This window comes from Petromyzon marinus, chromosome 5 (genome assembly GCF_048934315.1).
Source record: "Petromyzon marinus isolate PM22_M1 ecotype Great Lakes invasive population chromosome 5, UKy_Petmar_22M1.pri1.0, whole genome shotgun sequence".
In the NCBI taxonomy this organism is placed as follows: Eukaryota; Metazoa; Chordata; class Hyperoartia; order Petromyzontiformes; family Petromyzontidae; genus Petromyzon; species Petromyzon marinus.
The window spans coordinates 1,826,932-1,847,642 of NC_133671.1; the positions used below are offsets into that span (position 1 = coordinate 1,826,932).

General features: G+C 43.5%; 1 protein-coding gene across 8 annotated transcripts in view; it reads left to right on the top strand.

The window, feature by feature from the left end:
* The window catches only part of LOC116938937 (uncharacterized), a 166,960-nt gene extending 147,418 nt beyond the window's left edge, over positions 1–19,542 (top strand). For all 8 annotated transcript variants that reach the window (XM_032946684.2, XM_032946686.2, XM_032946683.2 and 5 more), the window contains 11 exons: positions 395–502; positions 3,907–3,960; positions 4,605–4,640; positions 5,141–5,194; positions 5,833–5,982; positions 7,397–7,493; positions 8,005–8,054; positions 9,468–9,530; positions 10,911–10,979; positions 11,933–12,184; positions 14,179–19,542. In XM_032946684.2, the coding sequence (XP_032802575.2) occupies positions 395–502; positions 3,907–3,960; positions 4,605–4,640; positions 5,141–5,194; positions 5,833–5,982; positions 7,397–7,493; positions 8,005–8,054; positions 9,468–9,530; positions 10,911–10,979; positions 11,933–12,184; positions 14,179–14,322 (1,077 nt within the window). In that variant the 3' untranslated portion in view covers positions 14,323–19,542. The remainder of the gene's footprint in view (positions 1–394; positions 503–3,906; positions 3,961–4,604; positions 4,641–5,140; positions 5,195–5,832; positions 5,983–7,396; positions 7,494–8,004; positions 8,055–9,467; positions 9,531–10,910; positions 10,980–11,932; positions 12,185–14,178) is intronic.
* The last annotated feature ends 1,169 nt before the right edge of the window (positions 19,543–20,711 follow it).

The window sequence follows — 20,711 nt, forward strand, 5'->3', positions numbered from 1 at the left end:
ATTTACAATAACAAACAATACAAAAAACGATAGGAGTGGAAAATAGCGAAAATGTAAGCAAGTCACTAAAATATAAATAAAGTATATAAGTACATTATATAAATATATCGTGAGTCAGATGACAGGGGTGTGCAAGGGCTCTGGAATGAGGGACCGCGACGGAGGGTGCATAAGAATTACTAACAGGGAGGGACGGAAAGAAGTGGAGGGGTGAGGGGAGGGTAGAGGAACAACATGGGCAGTCGAGAACAGGTGAGGCTTTAAGAGAGGAATGGATGGAATGTATGGAGGTGGGCTGCTTCATGTACAGGCGGAGTTTATGCATTATATGTACTAAACGTTCTTTCATCTGACTATCTTAATGAACGACATGCTTTTGTGTAACTACTCTCAGGGACACCCTGGGCTGATCGGGTTGATCGGACCTCCTGGAGAGCAGGGAGAGAAGGGAGACCGTGGGCTCCCCGGGACCCAAGGAACACCCGGCAACAAGGGCGACACGGTAATTGTGTAGAAGTTAACGACAGAAAGGGCTGTGCCCTATTCGTATTCACTGAACAGGCAGCCAATGTTATGGTTCTTAATAAATACTTGGGTTGGGTCAAATAACGATCTGACCAAATCTGTGTCATTAAGAACCCTCCACCACTCAACACATATTCAAGTCACGAGGTGTACAAGTATTTAACGCATCGATTACTAATTTTTCGGCTTACCGGTGAGTTGACCACTCCTCACAACCAAATTCAATAATTGCTTTTATGTTTAATTTGACATTATGTCACACATCAGCAGGTGAAAGTGCTATTTATTTATGATAGTGGCCAGAGATTGCATCACATTGCATATTTTGTGATTTTCAGTAAATAATAATAATCATACTGAAAAGAGTAAAAGTCGTAAAAAAACAATCTGGGTGGCAAAATAATAGTCAAAGAGGAACAATAATGATTAGGAAAAACCTGACTGAGCCTGATCTCCATCAGTCGGCAGTTCCACACCCGGGGGGTGTGGGGGGGCACAGTAAACGCCCGAACGTCCCGAGGAAACAACCGAGATCGAGGTACGCATAGAAGGGCTCAGTGGGCAGAGCTTTAACGACACTGCGTGGGCATGAAATTGAATTGGTTGCTGACTATAAAGCGGAACGAGCCCTCGTAAGGCCTTGAACACGAGCGGCAAGATCTTAGATTCCACCCGAAGCCAGACAGAGACCCATTTCAATGAAGCAAATCTGGCTTGGCAATCAAAACTGTGCATTTCATTCCTACCTCGCGGGTGGAATTACAGAATTGGTGCAGTGTAGATTTATTTTTTTACAATGTTGTTGAGCGCAGGTCCAAATGCCCAAAACGTCAATATGCCACCAACAGACAGCACTTTCAAAGTTGTAATATATCAAAGTTGGCACCTTTCTTGAATTGAAGAATGTTTTAGAAAAGAGATGATGAAAGTGAATTGCAAAGTGGAATAGTGTTAGAAAAGAAGCAGAATGAGAAGTGAGGTGACCTGCAGTGTGGTTAGTGAATGGGTGAGTGGGTTGGTGGGTGAGTGTGTGATTGGGTGTCTAAGAGAGTGAGTGTGTTGTTGTGACCTTCAGTGTGGTGGATGAACACATTGTGGATAGGATGAAACATTCAGCCTGCCAATCTGAACAAGCACAAAGAGAATGGGAAAAGCATGCAGTAATCGCTACGAAGCATATGCAGAGGAGGCCAGAGCATCTTTGGAAGAAAACTGAATTCAAGACTGCCCGACTCTGTTACAAAGCCACCTGGAGATCTTCCAACCAACTCATTATTGAGTCTCGCAGATCGTTCTATGCTCTGCACGTCAATCAATCGGCTGGCAATCCCTGTGATCTGTGACACATCCTGAAGCGTCTGCTGCACTCCAACCACCCATCAACTAGTCACCCCGGTCTATGCACAGTACTTGTGACGTTCTTCGCCAATAAAATAGTGACGATCAAGATGGCAGATTCTAAATGGAAGGCAATGCATTCTCCCGGTCTGCCATCTGAGTTTGATCAACCTGGAACAAATGCAAAACTCGAGACCTTTGTACAAACCTCAGTGGCAGAGGTGTCGATGTTCATTGCACGGCTGCCAAATATGACATCGCTGCTCCACTACATCTACACGCCGATTCTCAAATTATGCTCAAACGTACTTGCTCCGCTGATTGTCCACCTGGTAAATCTTTTGTTCAGTGAGGGCTGTTTCCCAGACCGGTACAAAATGGCACAGGCAACACCCCTCCTGAAGAAGTTGACTTGAGCCATAGTGACCCTGCAAACTATCGGCCAATCTCAAACCTGGGAAAGATTTCAAAGGTCATGGAGCACGTTTGTTAGAAGCAGTTACTTCCCCACATCACTGCGATGGGCAGAATCAACCCATTGCATTCGGCATACCAGAAGTTCCACAGCACTGATGCGGCTCGACTAAAGATCACTGATGACCTCTGCAAGATCATGGATGACCGGTGTGCCGCAGGGTTGGTTGGCCTCGAACTCTCAGCCGCCTTCAACACCATCGATCATGAGATACTCATCAGGTGACTGAGGTCAAAGTTCAGTGTATCGGGTCTGGCACTGGGGTGGATTGAGTCATGGTTGATTACAGTTTGTCAAGCTAAGTAACGAACAGTCATCACCAATGTCATCTCATCACATGACATCAAGTTCCATCAATATACTGATGATACACAAGTGTACATTGCAGTAAACTCAAAGTTAGATGTGAACAGCCTCGGTTAATCTTGAAGATTGTACATGAGTGGTGCACGTGTGGTATGCATTAAACAAAATGCTGCTTAATCCAGAAAAATCGGAGGATCTGATGGTTGGCACTTAGTTTCTGGGGGAAACATTGGTGGGAGGATGAGGTGTGGCGGTCGCAGACTCCAGGATTTAGTTTTGTACTCATCTAAAGAGCCTAGGCACTATACTTGACCATAATATGTCGTTTGATCACCACGTGCTAAATATAGTCAGGTCCTTCAATTTTCATATCAGGGCTCTACGACACATTCGACCACTATTGAGTCGTGACATAGTCAACACGGTACCGTGTCGCGTAGTATATCGACAAGGCTCGATTATTGCAACTCACTACTCTACGGGACATCTGGCAAAACATTAACAACCTGCAGCAAGTACAACATTCTTTTGCACGTGTCATGACGGGTACTACAAAATCCGACCATGTCCATCCAGTGCTCGAACTAATATTTTATGAGGTCGCACTTCTTACACACAAAGTGCTTTCCACAAATGAACTTGTCAATGAGCATAAAGCATTCGCGAACTCTGATCATCCTCGCAGCAGCGGATTTTGGCTAGCCATCTAACAAAAACAGTCACTCCGTTGCACGCTTTCGGATGCGCTTCTGCTGCCGTCTGGAATGCTCTTCTGATATTAGGTAGCCACAGGAGCTATGCACTTTTGAATCATCTAGATTGAAAACTCATTTATTTAGAACTGCTTTTTGTGTTTAGTGTGTTGTCCTTCCCCTTCTGATTATCGCGGTTGGCTACGTATGGTGCGAAAGAAGTTCAACCTACATACATACATGCAACATAAGTGGAGGAATCACCGTGTGGAGTTCACGGGAACAGTGACCATAGTAGTCACAACAGAGGAGTGATGAGATTGCGACTGATCATCGGTGTGTGAGGGAATTAGTGAGTGCTGTATCATCAATCACCCTGACTGCTTTACGTTGAATTTTATCCAGTGCAATGAGGTAGGAACTGGGTGTTTCACCCCACATGTGACTGCAGCATTCTAGCTAAAGCCAAATGTGTCCTTTGTAATTGTTTGGAGTAATGGTTTTGGCGTGGCAAAGAAATGCAAGCTTCTTGACGATGCTGATTATGTGGGCTGCTTCTTTATTTCGCAGGGTATCAAAGGCCCCGGTGGCCCGCAGGGCCCCCCTGGGCCTCCTGGCCTCGCTGTGAGTATCTGTGTCATCGAGAAAGGGGCTCGCACTTCATATTCTGCATGTGTTGTCCCTCACTTGTATTCATTTTCACGGCTATATGGGGGTGTGATCTAATACTGTCCACGACCAAGGGGAAGCCTTAAGAGCAGGTGTGGTGGTGGTGGTGGAGTCAAGACTTTCAGGGCAGATCTTGGAAGTCCCTCCTGTATGTACTGTGCAGCGGCTGCTGGATCTGATGGAGCGCAGACAGCATTTGGCGAGGGATTGTGGCATCAATGGCTTTGGCCACGATGCCATCTTGATCTTTATTTAATGGTTCTGAAAGATATCAAACGCGTGCCCCAACTTACACATATTCCATTCTGCCTTTTAATGTCAATAGGGTCGTTTCGTGTTATGATTTATACACAAGGTTTAAATCCACTGCTGTGATTGTGTCTCAATGTAGATGAACCTTTCTTTGAACTAGTACTTTGTAATTACCATTCCTTCACCACTAGCTAGCACTATACTCTCCTGTGAACTCCACAGCACTCACAGCCATGAGTAAGTGCTCATTGGTACTAATTCGCACATGTCCATGTGATTACATGCATATTCTCATGACTATGAAAAATACGCACTGATTGTTTTTTTGTGTTTTTGTTATTTTTCAGGGACCCCAAGGCCCAAAAGGAAATAAAGGATCAACGGTAAAAAAAAATATTGTCAATCATACATCGTTGGCACCGTGATCAGTGCTAAATCAAGTTGCGTTAAGAATCCATCGCCAATCTCTATCACTTTATAAACACCGGCTCACTGTGGTATACATGTGCTTCAATGTGATTCCTAGAATGAGACGAGAGGGGAGGGGTAGGAGATGGTGTGGAGGAGAGTGAGGTGAGGTGAGAGGGGAATGTTGAGGGTGTGGAGGGGGAGTAGAGTGAGGTGAGAGGAGAATGTTGAGGGTGTGGGGTGGAGTAGAGTGAGGTGAGAGGACGTTGGTGAGTGTTTTTCCGTGCTGCCTGCACTAGCTCTGCAGGGGCTGCTACTTGCATCATTGCAATGCGGTTCAGCCACGTGTGTCAGTGCTAATAATCAAAATACAAAGCTCCTCATAGCTAGTGCACTTAACACACCGTTTGAACTGTTGCATTGGACATAACATCACTGCTTCTACCGTGTCACTGATGTGAATGTCTGGGTGCAGGGCCCCGCCGGGACAAGAGGAGACATGGGCCCCACAGGAATGCCCGGACCCCCGGTATAGAAGCACAGCACACATCGACGTGCACACACGTCCCTACAGTAATGAACAACAATGAGTATCTAGAGATATTTGGGTGCCCGTGCCATTTTCATTGCCGTGTTTCACGGGCAGCTATGGGTTTGCCAATTGAGAAATTGTCGTACTTTTTCCAACTTGGCACATTGGGAAAACGAGGCCATTATCCTGTCTTTGGTTTTCATTGTGGTGACCCTTCTGCGTGGAGGCCAGTAGAGTGAAGAATGGCTCGATTTAACTCGAGAGAGGATATCAGACTCCAGTGTAAATTAAAATCCGCCCAGGTGGCTTGCAGGTAGAGGGAGCGGCTCGTAAAGGGAACGTTCCAAGTTCTAATCTTGGTTGGGGGTTGACTCGGCTCATCATCCCTCCGGAGTTGATAAAATCAATACCACTTTGGTGGGGGGGGGGGGGGTGGGGAGTCTGTGGTGGTTGTCCTATGGACACTTATCCCTGCTATGTGAATGCGGAATTTAGACTCTGCAGGGCTGTAAACGGGAGATGAGCACCAATGCCTGAATCCTGATTTGAGCAGAAAGTCACTCGAACGTTGACGCAATGTGACAATGGAAGTGAACTACCAAAGACTCACGAAGGCCACGCGGTTATTGTCGCAGGGTCCTCCAGGTGAGGTGGTCCACCCACTCCCCATGCAGTCTGCCAAGAAGACGCGGCGAGCTGCCCAGGAGCAAGACGAGGACCCCCAGAGCTACTTGGATTACACCGACGGGATGGAGGAGATATTCGGTTCTCTCAACTCTCTGAAGGTGGGCGCATTGTGCGTTCACCGCGTATCCAAAGTGCACGTCCAAAAACCTGCGCTGACAAGGACTGTAGGCCGGTTGTTTTGGGGGAAAGTTTGGAATTTTCTTTTTTAAAGACATTTAGAGCAGTTAATACCACTTTGCATTCTTAATCTGCTTTAAATCGACGTGACGTGACTGTGTCGCCTCCGTTCAACGCACGGACTTTTGTAAGCCAGACAATGTGCGTACATTCAAATCTGCTGGGACAGGTATGGGAAGGAGAAGCCTCATCTGCTTATTCTGTGAATAATTATTATTTTGTGTTTCGTGGTTTTGTGTCAAAAAGCATCCTTGCTTATTAACATCGAGCAGATCAGCAGCATTGGTTCCAGCAAGTCTGACTCTACCGACGAGACACTGAATGTCACAATGGGTGCAGAGTTTACTTGCGTTTAACTAAATGCTGCTGAAATTATGCACTCCCAGGAGGCACTGCGGCTGATGGGATGCGTACAACTGTTTGTTTTATGTAGAGTGTGCATATGGAAGGGGGTGGGGGAGGCACCAAGTCTGCTTATTTCCATGGATAGCCATAGCACCACAGCCTCAGGCCAGGCCACACACTACCCCCACCCACTGAGTGCGGTCAACAGTGACACCTCCTTCCCTGGTACACCTCATCCCACTGCTCTCTCCTTCATCACCATCGTCACCAGCCAGGGTAAATCCACTGTTGGATGAGCGCCTCGTCAAGCCGCCGCCACCACCACCGCCGCTCTCGATCCTTGCGATGCCACAATCCGTCCAGTGCCTTATGCACAAACTGATTCCATCGCTCCATCTCCTAAGTGTCCGTAGTCTCTCGGTACGCGTTCCATTACCTTGGCTGCCACTCCGTTATTATTCGCAACCGTCGGCCATTGTCCATTCTGGCCGTGACGTGGTCCTGCCCAAGCCTACTCACTTTTATTAGCAGTTTGGATGATATCAGTAACCTGCATGTGTTCTCTACTCCAAGTGTTCCTTTTTCTCTCTCTCAGCATAACTCCAAGTGTGCATCTCTTCCCATGCTTCTTTACACACATTTTAGCTTCTTTGTTCCCGATCTTCCGTTACGATTGTGTTTCTGAGCCGTATGCCTTCAGATGCATTTCTGCGGCCGTCTGGAATGCTCTTCCATCCGATATTAGGAAGCCACTGGAGCTCTGCACTTTTAAATCAAAACTATGAACTCACTTCTTTCGAACTGCTTTTTGTGTTTAGTTTGTTGTCCTTCCCCCGCATCTCTGATTAACAGGGTTGGTTATGTACGGTGCGAAAGAAGTTCAACACTGACAGAAGCCTCTTTAATCATGGAAAGAGGAGTTTCCCTCTGTGCGGATGTGTGCTTTTCTATAATTTACCCAATCTACCTCATTGTCTTCATTCATTTCAGGTTGAAATTGAACAGATGAAGCAACCATCCGGAACGCAGGAAAACCCCGCACGAACGTGCCGAGACCTGCTCATGTGCCACCCTGACATGCCCAACGGTGAGACTGCCCCACCCACGTGTCCATCAGACAGTGGTGTCCAAGCAGTGATGCAACTTCTGTGGTCTTTAATGATCCACTCAACTCACGAGTTACAGAAAGCGTAATGTTGAGGCGCAGACTATCTGCAAGTGAAGCATATTTTCATAAACATACTTTTTTTACTCTTATTGTATAGTTGTCTAGATATTCTTACTTTAAATTTATATTCATCATTACGAGACATAGTAAACTTAAAATTGCATATAACCATCAGGCAGTTCACCAGCATTGGTTCGAGGAGAGCCTGACTCGATAAGACATTGAATATTGAAACGGGTCCAGAGTTTTTGTTGCTGGTGAATTACGAACGCAAAGAAGGCTATGTGTCGGATGGGATGTGCAAATCATAAAATGGATATTTATTGATCTGGAGAGACAGATGTGCAAAGGAGGCGAACTGTCTGCTTCTTTATTGTGTCACTCATGACAATCAGACTACTCATGTGGTTATGTGCGTGCTTGTGTTTAGGAGAGTACTACATTGACCCTAACCAAGGCTGCTCACGCGATTCATTCAAGGTAAGCAATTTTATTATCAGGCAGACTCAACTCAGATCGTTGCGGAAATGAACATGTCTGATTGGCTTTATTTCAGTCGAGTAGTTGTTCGTTGAATGCAGTAGATACCTTCTTGGAAAGTGCCACGTTAAGCAAAAACAATTTCCCTAAAATAAATGTTAAGTGTATTTGTTGCAAGATACGATGTACACACACACAGTGAGATGGCAGCACAAATCATTCCGCACATATACTCAGAATTCCCTTGCTGCTCAGCCACGCAGCTTAATAAAGTAGTTAGTCGCCATCATTAGACCTCCTTTTCCAGTACCAAAATGTAATAATAGGGTTTTTCCCCTTTTTTCTGGCAACAAAACTGAAACCTTTTTACGAGGATTCATGTCTCCATTAACCACAATACCTGCAGGGATTGTATGAATGTTTATACGTCTTATTCATCATAATATTATCACCTGGAAAATCCTTTGTGATGGAACGTCTCGTTGCAAGGGTTGTGCATGGTGACGATTAACTCGAGCACCCGCCCATTGTGCTGTCACATTACATCACTATCTATATCAGAATATGTTTCCTGTGACATCAATCCTGCACCGTTGCGTGGAGTTGATAACGTTATAATTACTCTTTGGTTTTATTCGGTAAAGTCACGTAGATAAAATAAAACAAAATAAAAGAAAATAATTAAATCACGACGTTTCGGAGGCAACACAAGCTTCCGTCTACGTGACTTTACCGAATAAAACCAAAGAGTACTTCCGTCTACGTGACTTTACTGAATAAAACCAAAGAGTATGAATCCTTGCAGTCACGAAAGCTTCAAATCTAGAAAGTTATAATTCTTAAACATCCTCCTCTGTCAGAGGATTCCAGAAGTCCGGCCAAGAAGAAATACCACCAGGCAATGGTTCCTGAAGGAAACGGAAGGAAAAAGTTCAAATCATAGATTAGGAATCATTACATTGGAAGATGAGCCAAAACAACAAATGTATTCGGAGCTTAACAGCTGTGTGATGCTCAATGGGATCAAAATCAGTGTCTATTTTTTACAGTCATCTGTGGCAAAAACGGCAAAGCTGAGAAGCTTCATCGCGATGCCTTCATGCTGTGAATGACGAACAGAGCACTCCCTTTCGCTTACATGCCGACGCACCCATTACTATAGTTGTGCGGGACGCGCAGCTATAGATCAACAGTTACTTGGTGCACTCCGCTAGTTCACGTCAAATGCACCCTAACGCTGTAACATTGAGACGTTGTGCCACGGGAGCTTTAATTAAAGAGTTAAGTAAGTGGAGTCTAGTGTCACATTCCGGTGTGCCCCAAACATCTTTTATGTTTAAAGTATAAGAATAAGTAATTTTGGCATGTGCTGTGTAAGATGCACTTATTGTGTTGTGTTTTACCTTTTATCAGGTGTTCTGTAATTTCACGGCTGGAGGGGAGACATGTATTCAACCAGATGTCAAGTCGGCAAGGGTAATAATACACACACGAGCATGTTCTACATAAAATTAGACCACACCATAGCTGAGACAAATATTCACACTTTCAGGTAGACAATGATAACAATAAATCGCAATTCTATTGGACGTTTCATTGGAGAGCGACTCCAAGGTGCCAATGTGCCCATTTATCACGTTAATTCAAGCTGCGTTCAACCTTTAATGGTAGCGTTCTCAGGCTGGGAGACGTGCAGAGGGTAAGACTGACTCATCACATGGGTTGTGGTCCCTGGGTTTGTCGCCATGGTAGATGGCGTGGCGACGGTTGAAATTCGAGACCCGATTACTCAGTCGCTGGGGAGAGAAACATTATAGTCCAGTCTTCAAAATAACTATTTATACTTGTAGCGTGGCTCCCTGCAGGAGCAGGAAGGCATGAGCCACGTGGTGAGCCAGCGCCACATTCACCATGCAAGCTCTGAGGTCCTTGACATATTAATATGTTCAGGCGTTTTCGGCCAATTACTGAGTGTTTCTTATGCGTGTGAGGAAACTGGATCACCAAATCCCGTGTGTGGGAGGGGGGAAACACTCTATCCCCCCTAAACAGTTGGAAGAGATGGGGATGAGCCCACACTTACTGTATTAGTTTATCCCGGCGAGTAAGGGTAGAGCACATGGAAGAGATGGATGACGCAGGTCATGAAGTTGAGAAAGTTTTTTTAGCATTGAGATTTGAGCTATGGCACATAAACTTGACATGCTCCTTTGAATGTTATCCCAAGTACGTGTGGCAATGGTTTACATTTGGTTGTTTTTTGCTCCGATTTATATTTGCTTCATTGTTTGTACTTAGTTTTTCTGTTATTGCTTTTTGTCATTTTGCAAATGGGACTGTTCTGGTCTCCTGAGTTCTCACCTGGTTAACAAAAATCACCTTTAAACCTTTATTGCTTCATTTTGAACAGAAACATACTTTTAAAATGTTGTTAATTTTAAAGATATCTACACGAAGCTCAAGGAAACGTACAGAGTCCATGTGCACACTTGCTCATGAGCCAGCATTATACCCACTCAGGCTTCCAAGTCAAAGGGTCGATGCTGAAACATGTCGGGTGCTGCTAATCTTGCTTTGTGCCCCTGAGGCAGAGGCCCGATTACCCTGATTCTTTGGCATGGATAGAATCATCACTAAACAACCAACTATTTATTCTCACACAATGGTGCTCATTTGATCGACACTGGAATAATGTTGGACAAGTACCACCTTGTGAGAATTATCTTCAGACGATGAGTCTCATTTGCTAAACGATGATCGCTTCACTCAGATTTTACAACTGTGTACGCATATTGCGCGCACACAAGGACGGCTGCTGTTAAACTTTGGTCCTCTGGCTCTGTCCTCTCTCTGTAGGTAAAGATGTCGACCTGGGCAAAGGAGAAACCAGGAGGCTGGTACAGCAACTTCAAGGGAGGAAAAGAGGTGTGTGTTTGTGTGGTTCATGTATTGGAGGAACAGTGGTGCAGTGGTTAGCACACTGCGCTACTAATCCGGAAAACCCAAGTTTGATTCTCGCTCACGATCAATAAGTTGCAAATATTTGACCCGATTCCGGTCCTCCCATATGTTGACTTAGTCTTCAATGAGTCGCTGGGGCATTGTGTAAACATCAGCTCATTAACAGCACTTGTCCCAACTCTCTGCTGAGGCTATGCGAAGGGATCTTTGTCTTTGGTATTGATTCAAGGCAGTATAGTTGAGCCTGATTAGCCCTGATGAGTGTCGCATTTGTACATGGCAGTGATGCAACCCAGCGGCAGTGCATTTGTGGATGTGTATTAACCATAAAATACTACATGCCGTCTGCTGCATACTGGATGTGAAAGATCCGGTGACATCATTCGAATAATGCTGGTGTCCAATTTCACTTTTTTTATTATACTGTAGATTAGTGCATTGGGACATACATAGCAATTGCTGCCCCTCTCCTGTGAAGATTTGGCAGCAGGTTCCTGAAAAGAGTTATATTTTTTACTGGTTTAACAAGCATAATACAACTATTACCATCTAAATAGCAATTATTTATCCTCTTCCACAGTTGAAGTCCATAATGGAGTTTTTTGGGTTCGATCGTGTAAATATAAATGTGTTGATAAATCCGCCACCACCCGACACAGCCAATTAGCAACGTTTGTCACGTAAACAAAACGTGCCAATTCGTTACTAGTTCAGCACACCGGTGTGTTGGAAAGTAGTAAACCCACTACATCATTTACAAATCGAGTACTGTGACATTTCACTGGTAATTACAAGCAGCCTCAATATATACACTATCTAACCCCAAAAAAAACCTCTTACGGATAATATTTGTCGCGAAAGCCTCCTACGTTTGAAGTTGTTCTGAAGTATTTGCTTTTATTTTTTTTCCTTTATAGTTTTCGTACGTCGACGCAGAAGGCTCTCCCCTCGGTGTGGTTCAGCTGAAGTTCCTCCGGTTGCTCAGCGCCCAGGCTCGCCAGTCACTCACGTATTTATGCCAGAGCTCTCTGAGCAGCATTCGTCTGCGTGGAGCTGATGAGTCCGAGATTCTGAAATCGGGCGCCGCGACAGAAGCCACGGCAGCTGGAGATGCTCACGGTGCGACTGGACCACCAGCCGCAGCAGACGTCATGTTCGACAGTTGTACGGTGAGTTGACTTGTACACTCGCGCACGAGATCTGCTTCTTTTGTGTGTCATATGTCACTTGACAACCAATTGTATCGCTACTGCTCTGGTTACTGTTCCCGTGAACTACACTTGGTGATTCTAGATTTGATGCTTGGTGATTCCTCCACCCCTGTTGAGGACTCGGTCCACAAGATGCCGACTTGTTTTTGTCTCATGCACACTGTGTTCAACCACTCGCCACACTGCAGGACACCTCACTTCTCTTTCTGTTTCTTCCCGAGCACTGCTCCAATTTGGAATTCCTGCCCATCGTCGTCCGTTTTCCCCAAGCTCTTATAACAACCTTTGCCCATATTCTTGGTTCTTTCGGTAAAGTCACGTAGAAGGGAAACAATAAAATAAAAGTATAAAACAATGTATTTTATATATAACAATATACAAATTTTTTATTTTTTTTGTTTCCCTTCTACGTGACTTTACCGAAAGAACCAAGAATATGAATCCCTGCAGTCACGAAAGCTTTAAATAAAAACCTTTGCCCAGTAACCAAGAAACGTGTCAACTATTATGTCTTACAACTTTTTATTCTTTGGTTCTTTTAGTAAAGTCACGTAGAATGAGAATAAAATAATAAAATAACACAATAAAATTCTCACGACGTTTCGGCCACAACACAAGTGGCCTTCTTCAGGTGAAAGGAACAAACCTGTCGGGACGACAGAGCTTCAATGAACGCTGTTAAGATTCGCAGCATCTTTTAAGCTGGTTGAGAGAAGTGACGCACCTTGGCAAAGGGGTTTACATATCAATCGTGCTGTGTGTTGCCATCCTCATGACGTTTTGAGCACTTGGGCCTACTGTGCTCAGAAACTGTTTAGGTCTGTCACGATGGTTGACTAATGAACTATAGATTAATAAAATATGCATTTACACCACTCAATCATATAATTGATGTTAATATTCAAAGCGAACTTGCCTGTCCTCCTTAGCTGGTAAGAAAGTGAATCCTCACCATAGTCCCGTCCTAAGTGACTCGGCGGCAGAGCACGCGGCTCGCAATTTGAAGGGCATGATTTCAAATCCTGGTTGGGCATGGTTGACTCAAGACATCCACGGTCGATAAAATATAGGCACCAGTGTGTGGTGAAGTCAACCGTGGTTGTTTTATAGAGAGCTCCCCCCACCCCCCCCCCCCCCTCTGCTATAGAAATGTGGAATATCCACCATTGTTACAGGGCTGTAAACGAGAAAAGAGCACCAATGCCTCAGACTCATTTGAGTCTTTGAGACTCATTTGAGCCTTTGAGACTCATTTGAGTCTTTGAGACTCATTTGAGTCTTTGAGACTCATTTGAGTCTTTGAGACTCATTTGAGTCTTTGAGACTCATTTGAGTCTTTGAGACTCATTTGAGTCTTTGAGACCCATTTGAGTCTTTGAGACCCATTTGAGTCTTTGAGACCCATTTGAGTCTTTGAGACCCATTTGAGTCTTTGAGACCCATTTGAGTCTTTGAGACCCATTTGAGTCTTTGAGACCCATTTGAGTCTTTGAGACCCATTTGAGTCTTTGAGACTCATTTGAGTCTTTGAGACTCATTTGAGTCTTTGAGACTCATTTGAGTCTTTGAGACTCATTTGAGTCTTTGAGACTCATTTGAGTCTTTGAGACTCATTTGAGTCTTTGAGACCCATTTGAGTCTTTGAGACCCATTTGAGTCTTTGAGACCCATTTGAGTCTTTGAGACCCATTTGAGTCTTTGAGACCCATTTGAGTCTTTGAGACCCATTTGAGTCTTTGAGACCCATTTGAGTCTTTGAGACTCATTTGAGTCTTTGAGACTCATTTGAGTCTTTGAGACTCATTTGAGTCTTTGAGACTCATTTGAGTCTTTGAGACTCATTTGAGTCTTTGAGACTCATTTGAGTCTTTGAGACTCATTTGAGTCTTCGAGTATTTGAGACTCGGCATGCGATTGCGTCGTGGTGATCAATGTGTGGTGTGCGTGTGCAGGGAAGGGGTGCCGGTCGTGCAGAGCTTCTCATCACGACCCCCAGAGTGAACCAGCTCCCAGTGATGGATGTCTCCGTGACAGATTTTGGGAAAAGTGATCAGCGATTTGGATTTGAACTTGGCCCGGTTTGCTTTAAGGGCTAACTAAAAAAAAAAGGTGACAATACTGACACTACACACATTAAACATTTTCTGTCACGTCACGCGCACACGCTAAGCAACGATATCTCCACGGTCGTCATTTACGCACGACGTGCACGAACACGCTGCACGTAACATTGGTTTTGCATCACGTGTGTACATAACTGGAAGGTACCTTGCGGCAACCCACCTCAACCCAATCAGATCAAGACTTATTCCAATGAGCCATGATTTGGAACGAGAAGCGTGTGTTTTAAAGTACCCACGCACCACACGGGCATGCATATACGCAAGAACGCATGAACATTGACACTCGCATTCGAGAAAACACCTGGGCACGGTAAACATGCCCATGTCTGTGCCGCACACCGACGTTCTAGCAACTAAACCACACGGATCATATATGTATGTACATTCACCTCCCCACCCAGGTGCATACATGCAATCTTACATTTATAACCCGTACCGATGAATATGTTTAGTTTAAATGTGCACAAATGTATATAAACGTATGTGTGGTTTATCAGACAATATAGATGGACACTCAAAACAGACATGTGCTTGCATACACGACCCAGTGAATCCCAGAGGGTATAAGCTACGAACAGCCCGTCATCTCAATCGTACACCGTTGCTTCAGCAACTTCCCCGATTGGCGCATTGTGCACGTAGTGGCCATGCGGAGCAGTGTCGGATATGTCACGGCACCAACGCTGCAGTCTCCTACGACACAGTGAACGTTCATAATCCACAACACCCACGCAGTAGGCAATCGCGACACATTGAGAGCCTCCTCTGAGATTATTTATTTTCACTTGCTGCACGTGACTTGCAATTGTGGTAGATGGCAAGAAAGATGCTGCCTTGGAACACTGCCACGCTCGGGATGCATGCCACACTACCCTTAACTTCTTGACATTGTTTTCCGAACCGCATTTGATTTGCAATAGCATTCAGATCCTATAATGAGTTAAAGGCTTCCATCCATCTCCACAATTAAACATTAGCTCTCCCACTGCATATTGCGCAAGGTTAATATTGATGCACTCTAGCTTGCGCTGAATCAAGTTTTTTATCCTACAATCATAGCAAATATTAATTAAAACTTTGTAAAACATAGCACTAGCTTTGAAACAGCACCTTGATTCATAAATATGTTGGTGCCACGCACAGTGTTAACAAAGGGACAGAAACATGCGAGTTCCCGTCAATATTTTGTGTTGAGCCTGGGTTAAAATGAATGTTTTCAATGTTTATGCCCCAACATTTGTTATGGAGTGGCTGTTTTGATTAAGAAAGGAAACGCCTCACCAATAAGTGAACCTTATAAGTAACAAGTTCAAAATTCGTTTAGCTGGTGGTCACATCTGAAGTGTCCGTTAAATGTTATGGTTTGGCACGCATAGCACGACAATTGAATGGTGTTTAAGCACAGCTCTTACAGTCTCTTAATCTCTTTCGCTACATTTTATGAAGTTATTTTACAACTCGACTCGTTCGTTAAAATGTGACATGGCTCTACGTGTAATGCATTGGTAACCAATTAATCTTTAACTGCTGAATCACTTTTACAAAAGCCTTATTAACTAAGAGACTGTCTTTTGGAGTAAAGGGCTCGTGATGGCTATTCACTCAGTTTTTTTATTTTGGTATAGCCCTGTGAGCCATTCGGCTCTTGAATCGGGTGCAACTACAACAAACAAACAAACAAAAACACGAACAAGAAAACATCTTAAAGTGACTATGTGACTGTGCAAACAGAAAATCCATTAAAAAAAACAGCAAAATATTCCTGAAAAAAACACCGTACACCAATGCTGTGTGCAAAAAATCCCAGTGGGATGCAAGTCAAACAACAACAACAACCACAAGAAAACTTAGATTAAGGCCATCAGTCTAACTACATACTACAACAAAACAAACATGTCTAAACCAAAAAAAAACGTTTTCGATTCTTGTACGGCCATTTTTGTGCCAGCATTGCACATCACTCAAGACTCTCATTATGAGTGCATGACGGGATAACACTTGACTGGAATACATCACTCCAATGTTGCTAGAATCCGATCTTTAGCCCCGTTGCTTTTGGAAACAAAATTTCACGAACTAATATCATTCACCTACAGGGTCAATCTTAACACAAAGTTATGGTCACTGAAACTGAGCAACAAATTAATTGAATTGCGAGTGATCCCAATGTAACTTTAAGGCCTGTCAGTGATCCTTCTAAGCAGGCATGAGTTGATATGTTAACTGGTATACTCCAAGTGGACAGGCAAACAAATAATGATCACCTCCATTTACACTGTCTTATGAACCGAGACATATATACACTTTGGGCAATGACTCCACATTCCGAGCAAGAAAAGACAATTCAAGTTCATGTTCAAGTTTGTTTTTGTTTAACCAGGTCAGAAGCCAAGAGTCCAGGATAGAAGAGCCTTATTTTCAAGAGTGACCTGAGTCACCAGTGACAAGAGCAATACCATTCAAGCAAAGTACATCAGTTAAGCCAATACTGTAAAGTCAGAGCAAAAATAATTGCATAAAATTAGAAGAAAGAAAAAAACAACTACATGTAAAAATCGGAGCAAAAACAACCGACGATTGAAATGGTTAAATAGTTTACCTCCTATTACCTGTACAGTGTCTCCATCGATCCAATTAAGTCGCTCATTAGGCAGCCACTCGGACTAAAGTGCACCCACAGTGGAATGCATCCATGACTTGCCTGCACACTTAATGAGACTCGCTGGCATTCACTATAACTCATCGCAGTATCATTTATCGAGCGTATGTTATATATAATTTCAGTCGGATTATTCTGTTAACTTTCAGTTCCGTTTGTCTCCCGGCATTTAAACGTTGGCTACTGTTTTTGCTTTATAATTGGAAGGGCATTTGTGTTGCAGCTCCATTCACATCATGGCAGTTTTTATTGCATCCTTGTTCACAGCAAGTTATAAACTGAAATACGGAATGTGCATTGTTTGTTTATAAGGGGCAACGTCAAACGCCGCCGTCTCCCCGTGCTCAACTACGCATTGAGCAGTGCTCATTTCCTTTGGCGATTCTGAGCCAAAACGATGGGAATTCTATAGTTCTCTGGCGAGGAGCTGTCTCTGTATCGGAAAATCAGCGTGGGCTTACTAAGCGGTGGTGCCGACCTGGTGGTGCTCGTTTAATCAACGCGCGGGGGATGTGATTTAGCACCCCGGCGGAGATTTAAAATCGCAGTCTTAATATTGGGAACAATGAACGCTCACCCAACCGAGTGTGACTCTTAACACCTTTTCACGAGGCAATGCTGTGATGGTGATACTGTTACTCGCCTGTACATACGCTCACTGTGAGATTGTACATGCACACGTGTGTCGTATGATTAAACATATTAATTTCTTCACTCGCTGTGGAAACGAAATGGCTACATCGTGATGGGATGGATTTTCTGTGAAAAAGTAACTTTTTTCTCCATGCGGGGCCAGCACAGGGAAGTAATTAAGTTGTGTTATCATCAACATAAAGTTATATCTTTTGAAATGTGATATGCGTGGTTGCCAAGGCAATACAATTTAACAAATATATTCTTTCCTCCAGAAAAGGTCCAAGACCCCTCTGACTACTGTGGATATCATGTTATCATTCTTCACGGTTATTAAGTGCGACATCTCTCCACACATGACAATGAAAAACTACAGGCCTGAACAGAAATCCCGTGACAACTGTGGTGGATTGCAAGACTCTTGGATTTTTAAAAAAGTGTTTTTTTAACGTTCAAAGTTTCATGCACACACACATACACACACGCACTGCACACACTCTCGTTATATATATTTAAGTGTAATATTCAAGGGCGAGTGAATTATGAGCGATAGATCATTAGCATGTCAATCGGCTATGACACTACTTTTGTCTTAAGTGAAAACAAATTGAAAAGAAAATTATGCACAAGCTCTAAGAGACATTGGCCCTTTGTCAAGAGATATTTACTTGATGGCGTGGCGGAGATAATGGCTACAAGGACATTAGTGACGGCTCTAACATGGCAATGCTATGTGCAGCTCCGTGACATGTCCGAGCACGCATCACTAGTATGTTACAGGCATGTTTTTGCAATTTAAATTCTTTTTAAAAGAGCTGTGTATACTTTGTATATTTTTACTTTGGCGCTTTGTAATGTCTGACAATGCATCGCTATTATTACAGATCATTACTGGATTTGTAGAACGTAGAATAAGTCCCATTGTTTCCTCCATGAATCGATGATTCTATTTCCCATTTTACCCAGGAGATGAAATGTCCCATGTTTTGTCACTTCAAACTGAACGCCCGAAGTGTGTTTCTGCCCATCCCGCCAAAGTGGCGCGGTGAACTGCCAGCTTGAGCGGGCTGCTCGGCTCGGCACCGTTCCGGCCACGTAGTCGAGTTGGTGCTCGTTTCAGTGTGGCGATTGGCTGTGAACAACACTTTACAAAAGCCCCGGTTGATGGGGAGGCAGGAGTCAATATGTTGCATTATGCTTATAAACAGGTAAATGTAGAAACACCCATTCAACAACTAGTATTGATATATTAATGGATATGCAATGTGCTAATGCATGTTTGATATTGGTGCTCTGCTTTGAATTGAAGATCATGGTTCACGAAAGAATAAATGTTTTTAAAACACACTCTAGCACACAAAACTTGAATATACATATTTGAAATTATGTATACATCTATAGTCGTACATTTTTATGTTTACCTCAAATTAACTGAAATGAAAATAAGTTTTAAGGTTGGCTGGCGTGACACATTACATAAGAACAAATTGTCATAATGCAAGGCAAGGTTTTTTTTATTACATCTTAATCTGATCTGCACTTGTTCTCAGCGTATTTCACAATTTACGCTCATGCACGAGGAACTTGGGTGCCAAGGATCTGGAAGAAGTAATAATTGCTCCTCAGCCGACCGTGTTCAGGGGGACAGAATGAAGTGTAGGTGCTATAAAAGTATACACTGCTCTTAAAAAAAAAATGAAAAGGCAGACTTCCTGCCGTTGAGAAAATATGCAAAAACGGTACACGTTTCACGGCGTGGGAGAAAGTGAATCTATTATTATTGTTGTTTATACAATGAAATTACAAAGTGTTGAATTTAACCATTGGCTGTACTAATGTATGTTTGTTTTTATGTTAATGTTTTGAAAATGTTTATTGGAAAATAAAGTTTTTCTGGTTATTTTTTTTATTTAAATGATACATTTATATCTACAAAAAATGTTGGAATATGTGGATTTAAAATTGTGGCTCACCGAGGAGAGCAAGCGTCTTGCAATCTGAAGGTTATGAGATGAAACCTTTTTGGGGGTTGACCCAGCCCATAATCCCTCCGATTAGCGAAATAAGTTCAACATGCATACACAAATGAATACCGAGTTGTGGAGAAATAAAGTATACTTGTGGAAACACTCGTCCCCGACATAAGAGTGAAGAATTTCCACCACTGGCACAGGGCTGAATATTGGATTCATAAAATGGCCTCAAATGTTGGTTACAAATATTATTTTATTGTTTCCCTTCTACGTGACTTTACCGAAAGAACCAAGAATATGAATCCCTGCAGTCACGAAAGCTTTAAATCAAAATTGTTGGTTACAAGTTAAAATTATTAAAAAAAACATGCTCATATTGCCAATGATGAGCTTTACCATGGCGATATTGATAACGCTTACACAAAAAACCGATTTGTTTATCCAAAAGATCAATACTTTTTAGGAGGATCCTACAATACTGTGTAGTGTGGTGGAGAGCTAATGTACAATGGTGAGCACACTGCAGTACACACCACGTGACATGAGTATCTGAACCGATACTGGCCCTCTCCTCGGTCAACTCAGCCTAAAATGAGGACCTCGTACACTGTGTAAACGGCCTAAGTCACCGCATGTTACATTTGAAAGGGAATCCACACGAGGCGACCCTTGATTATGGGAATTTGTTAACTTTCCTCCCGTTCGCACGCGCACTCAGAAGCCGTTTTTTTTTTCAAAAAGAACCCTGCTCACGCCACGCTCCACATTTCATCTTCACTCCCCGTGTTCCTTCACCTCCTTGAAGGTTATCCTCACAATCCCGTCCCTTCTACCTTATCCGCCCCTAACCGTCCTACACTTAACTTCATTCAATGCTCTACCACTTTGAACCCCTTGGCCAGGGGTCGGCAACAAAAATCGCAATGTTTTTTTTTCGAATTCGGTAAAAAAAAACCTCAAATATTTCAAGAGCTGCAATGCAAGCGGTGAATACGAGACGGCGTGATCCTCAATGCATAACGTCACGAAGCAGTCCTTCAAGAGCCGCAGGTTTCCGAGCTCTGCCCTTTGGCCATTGACACGACAGGCGGCGGCGT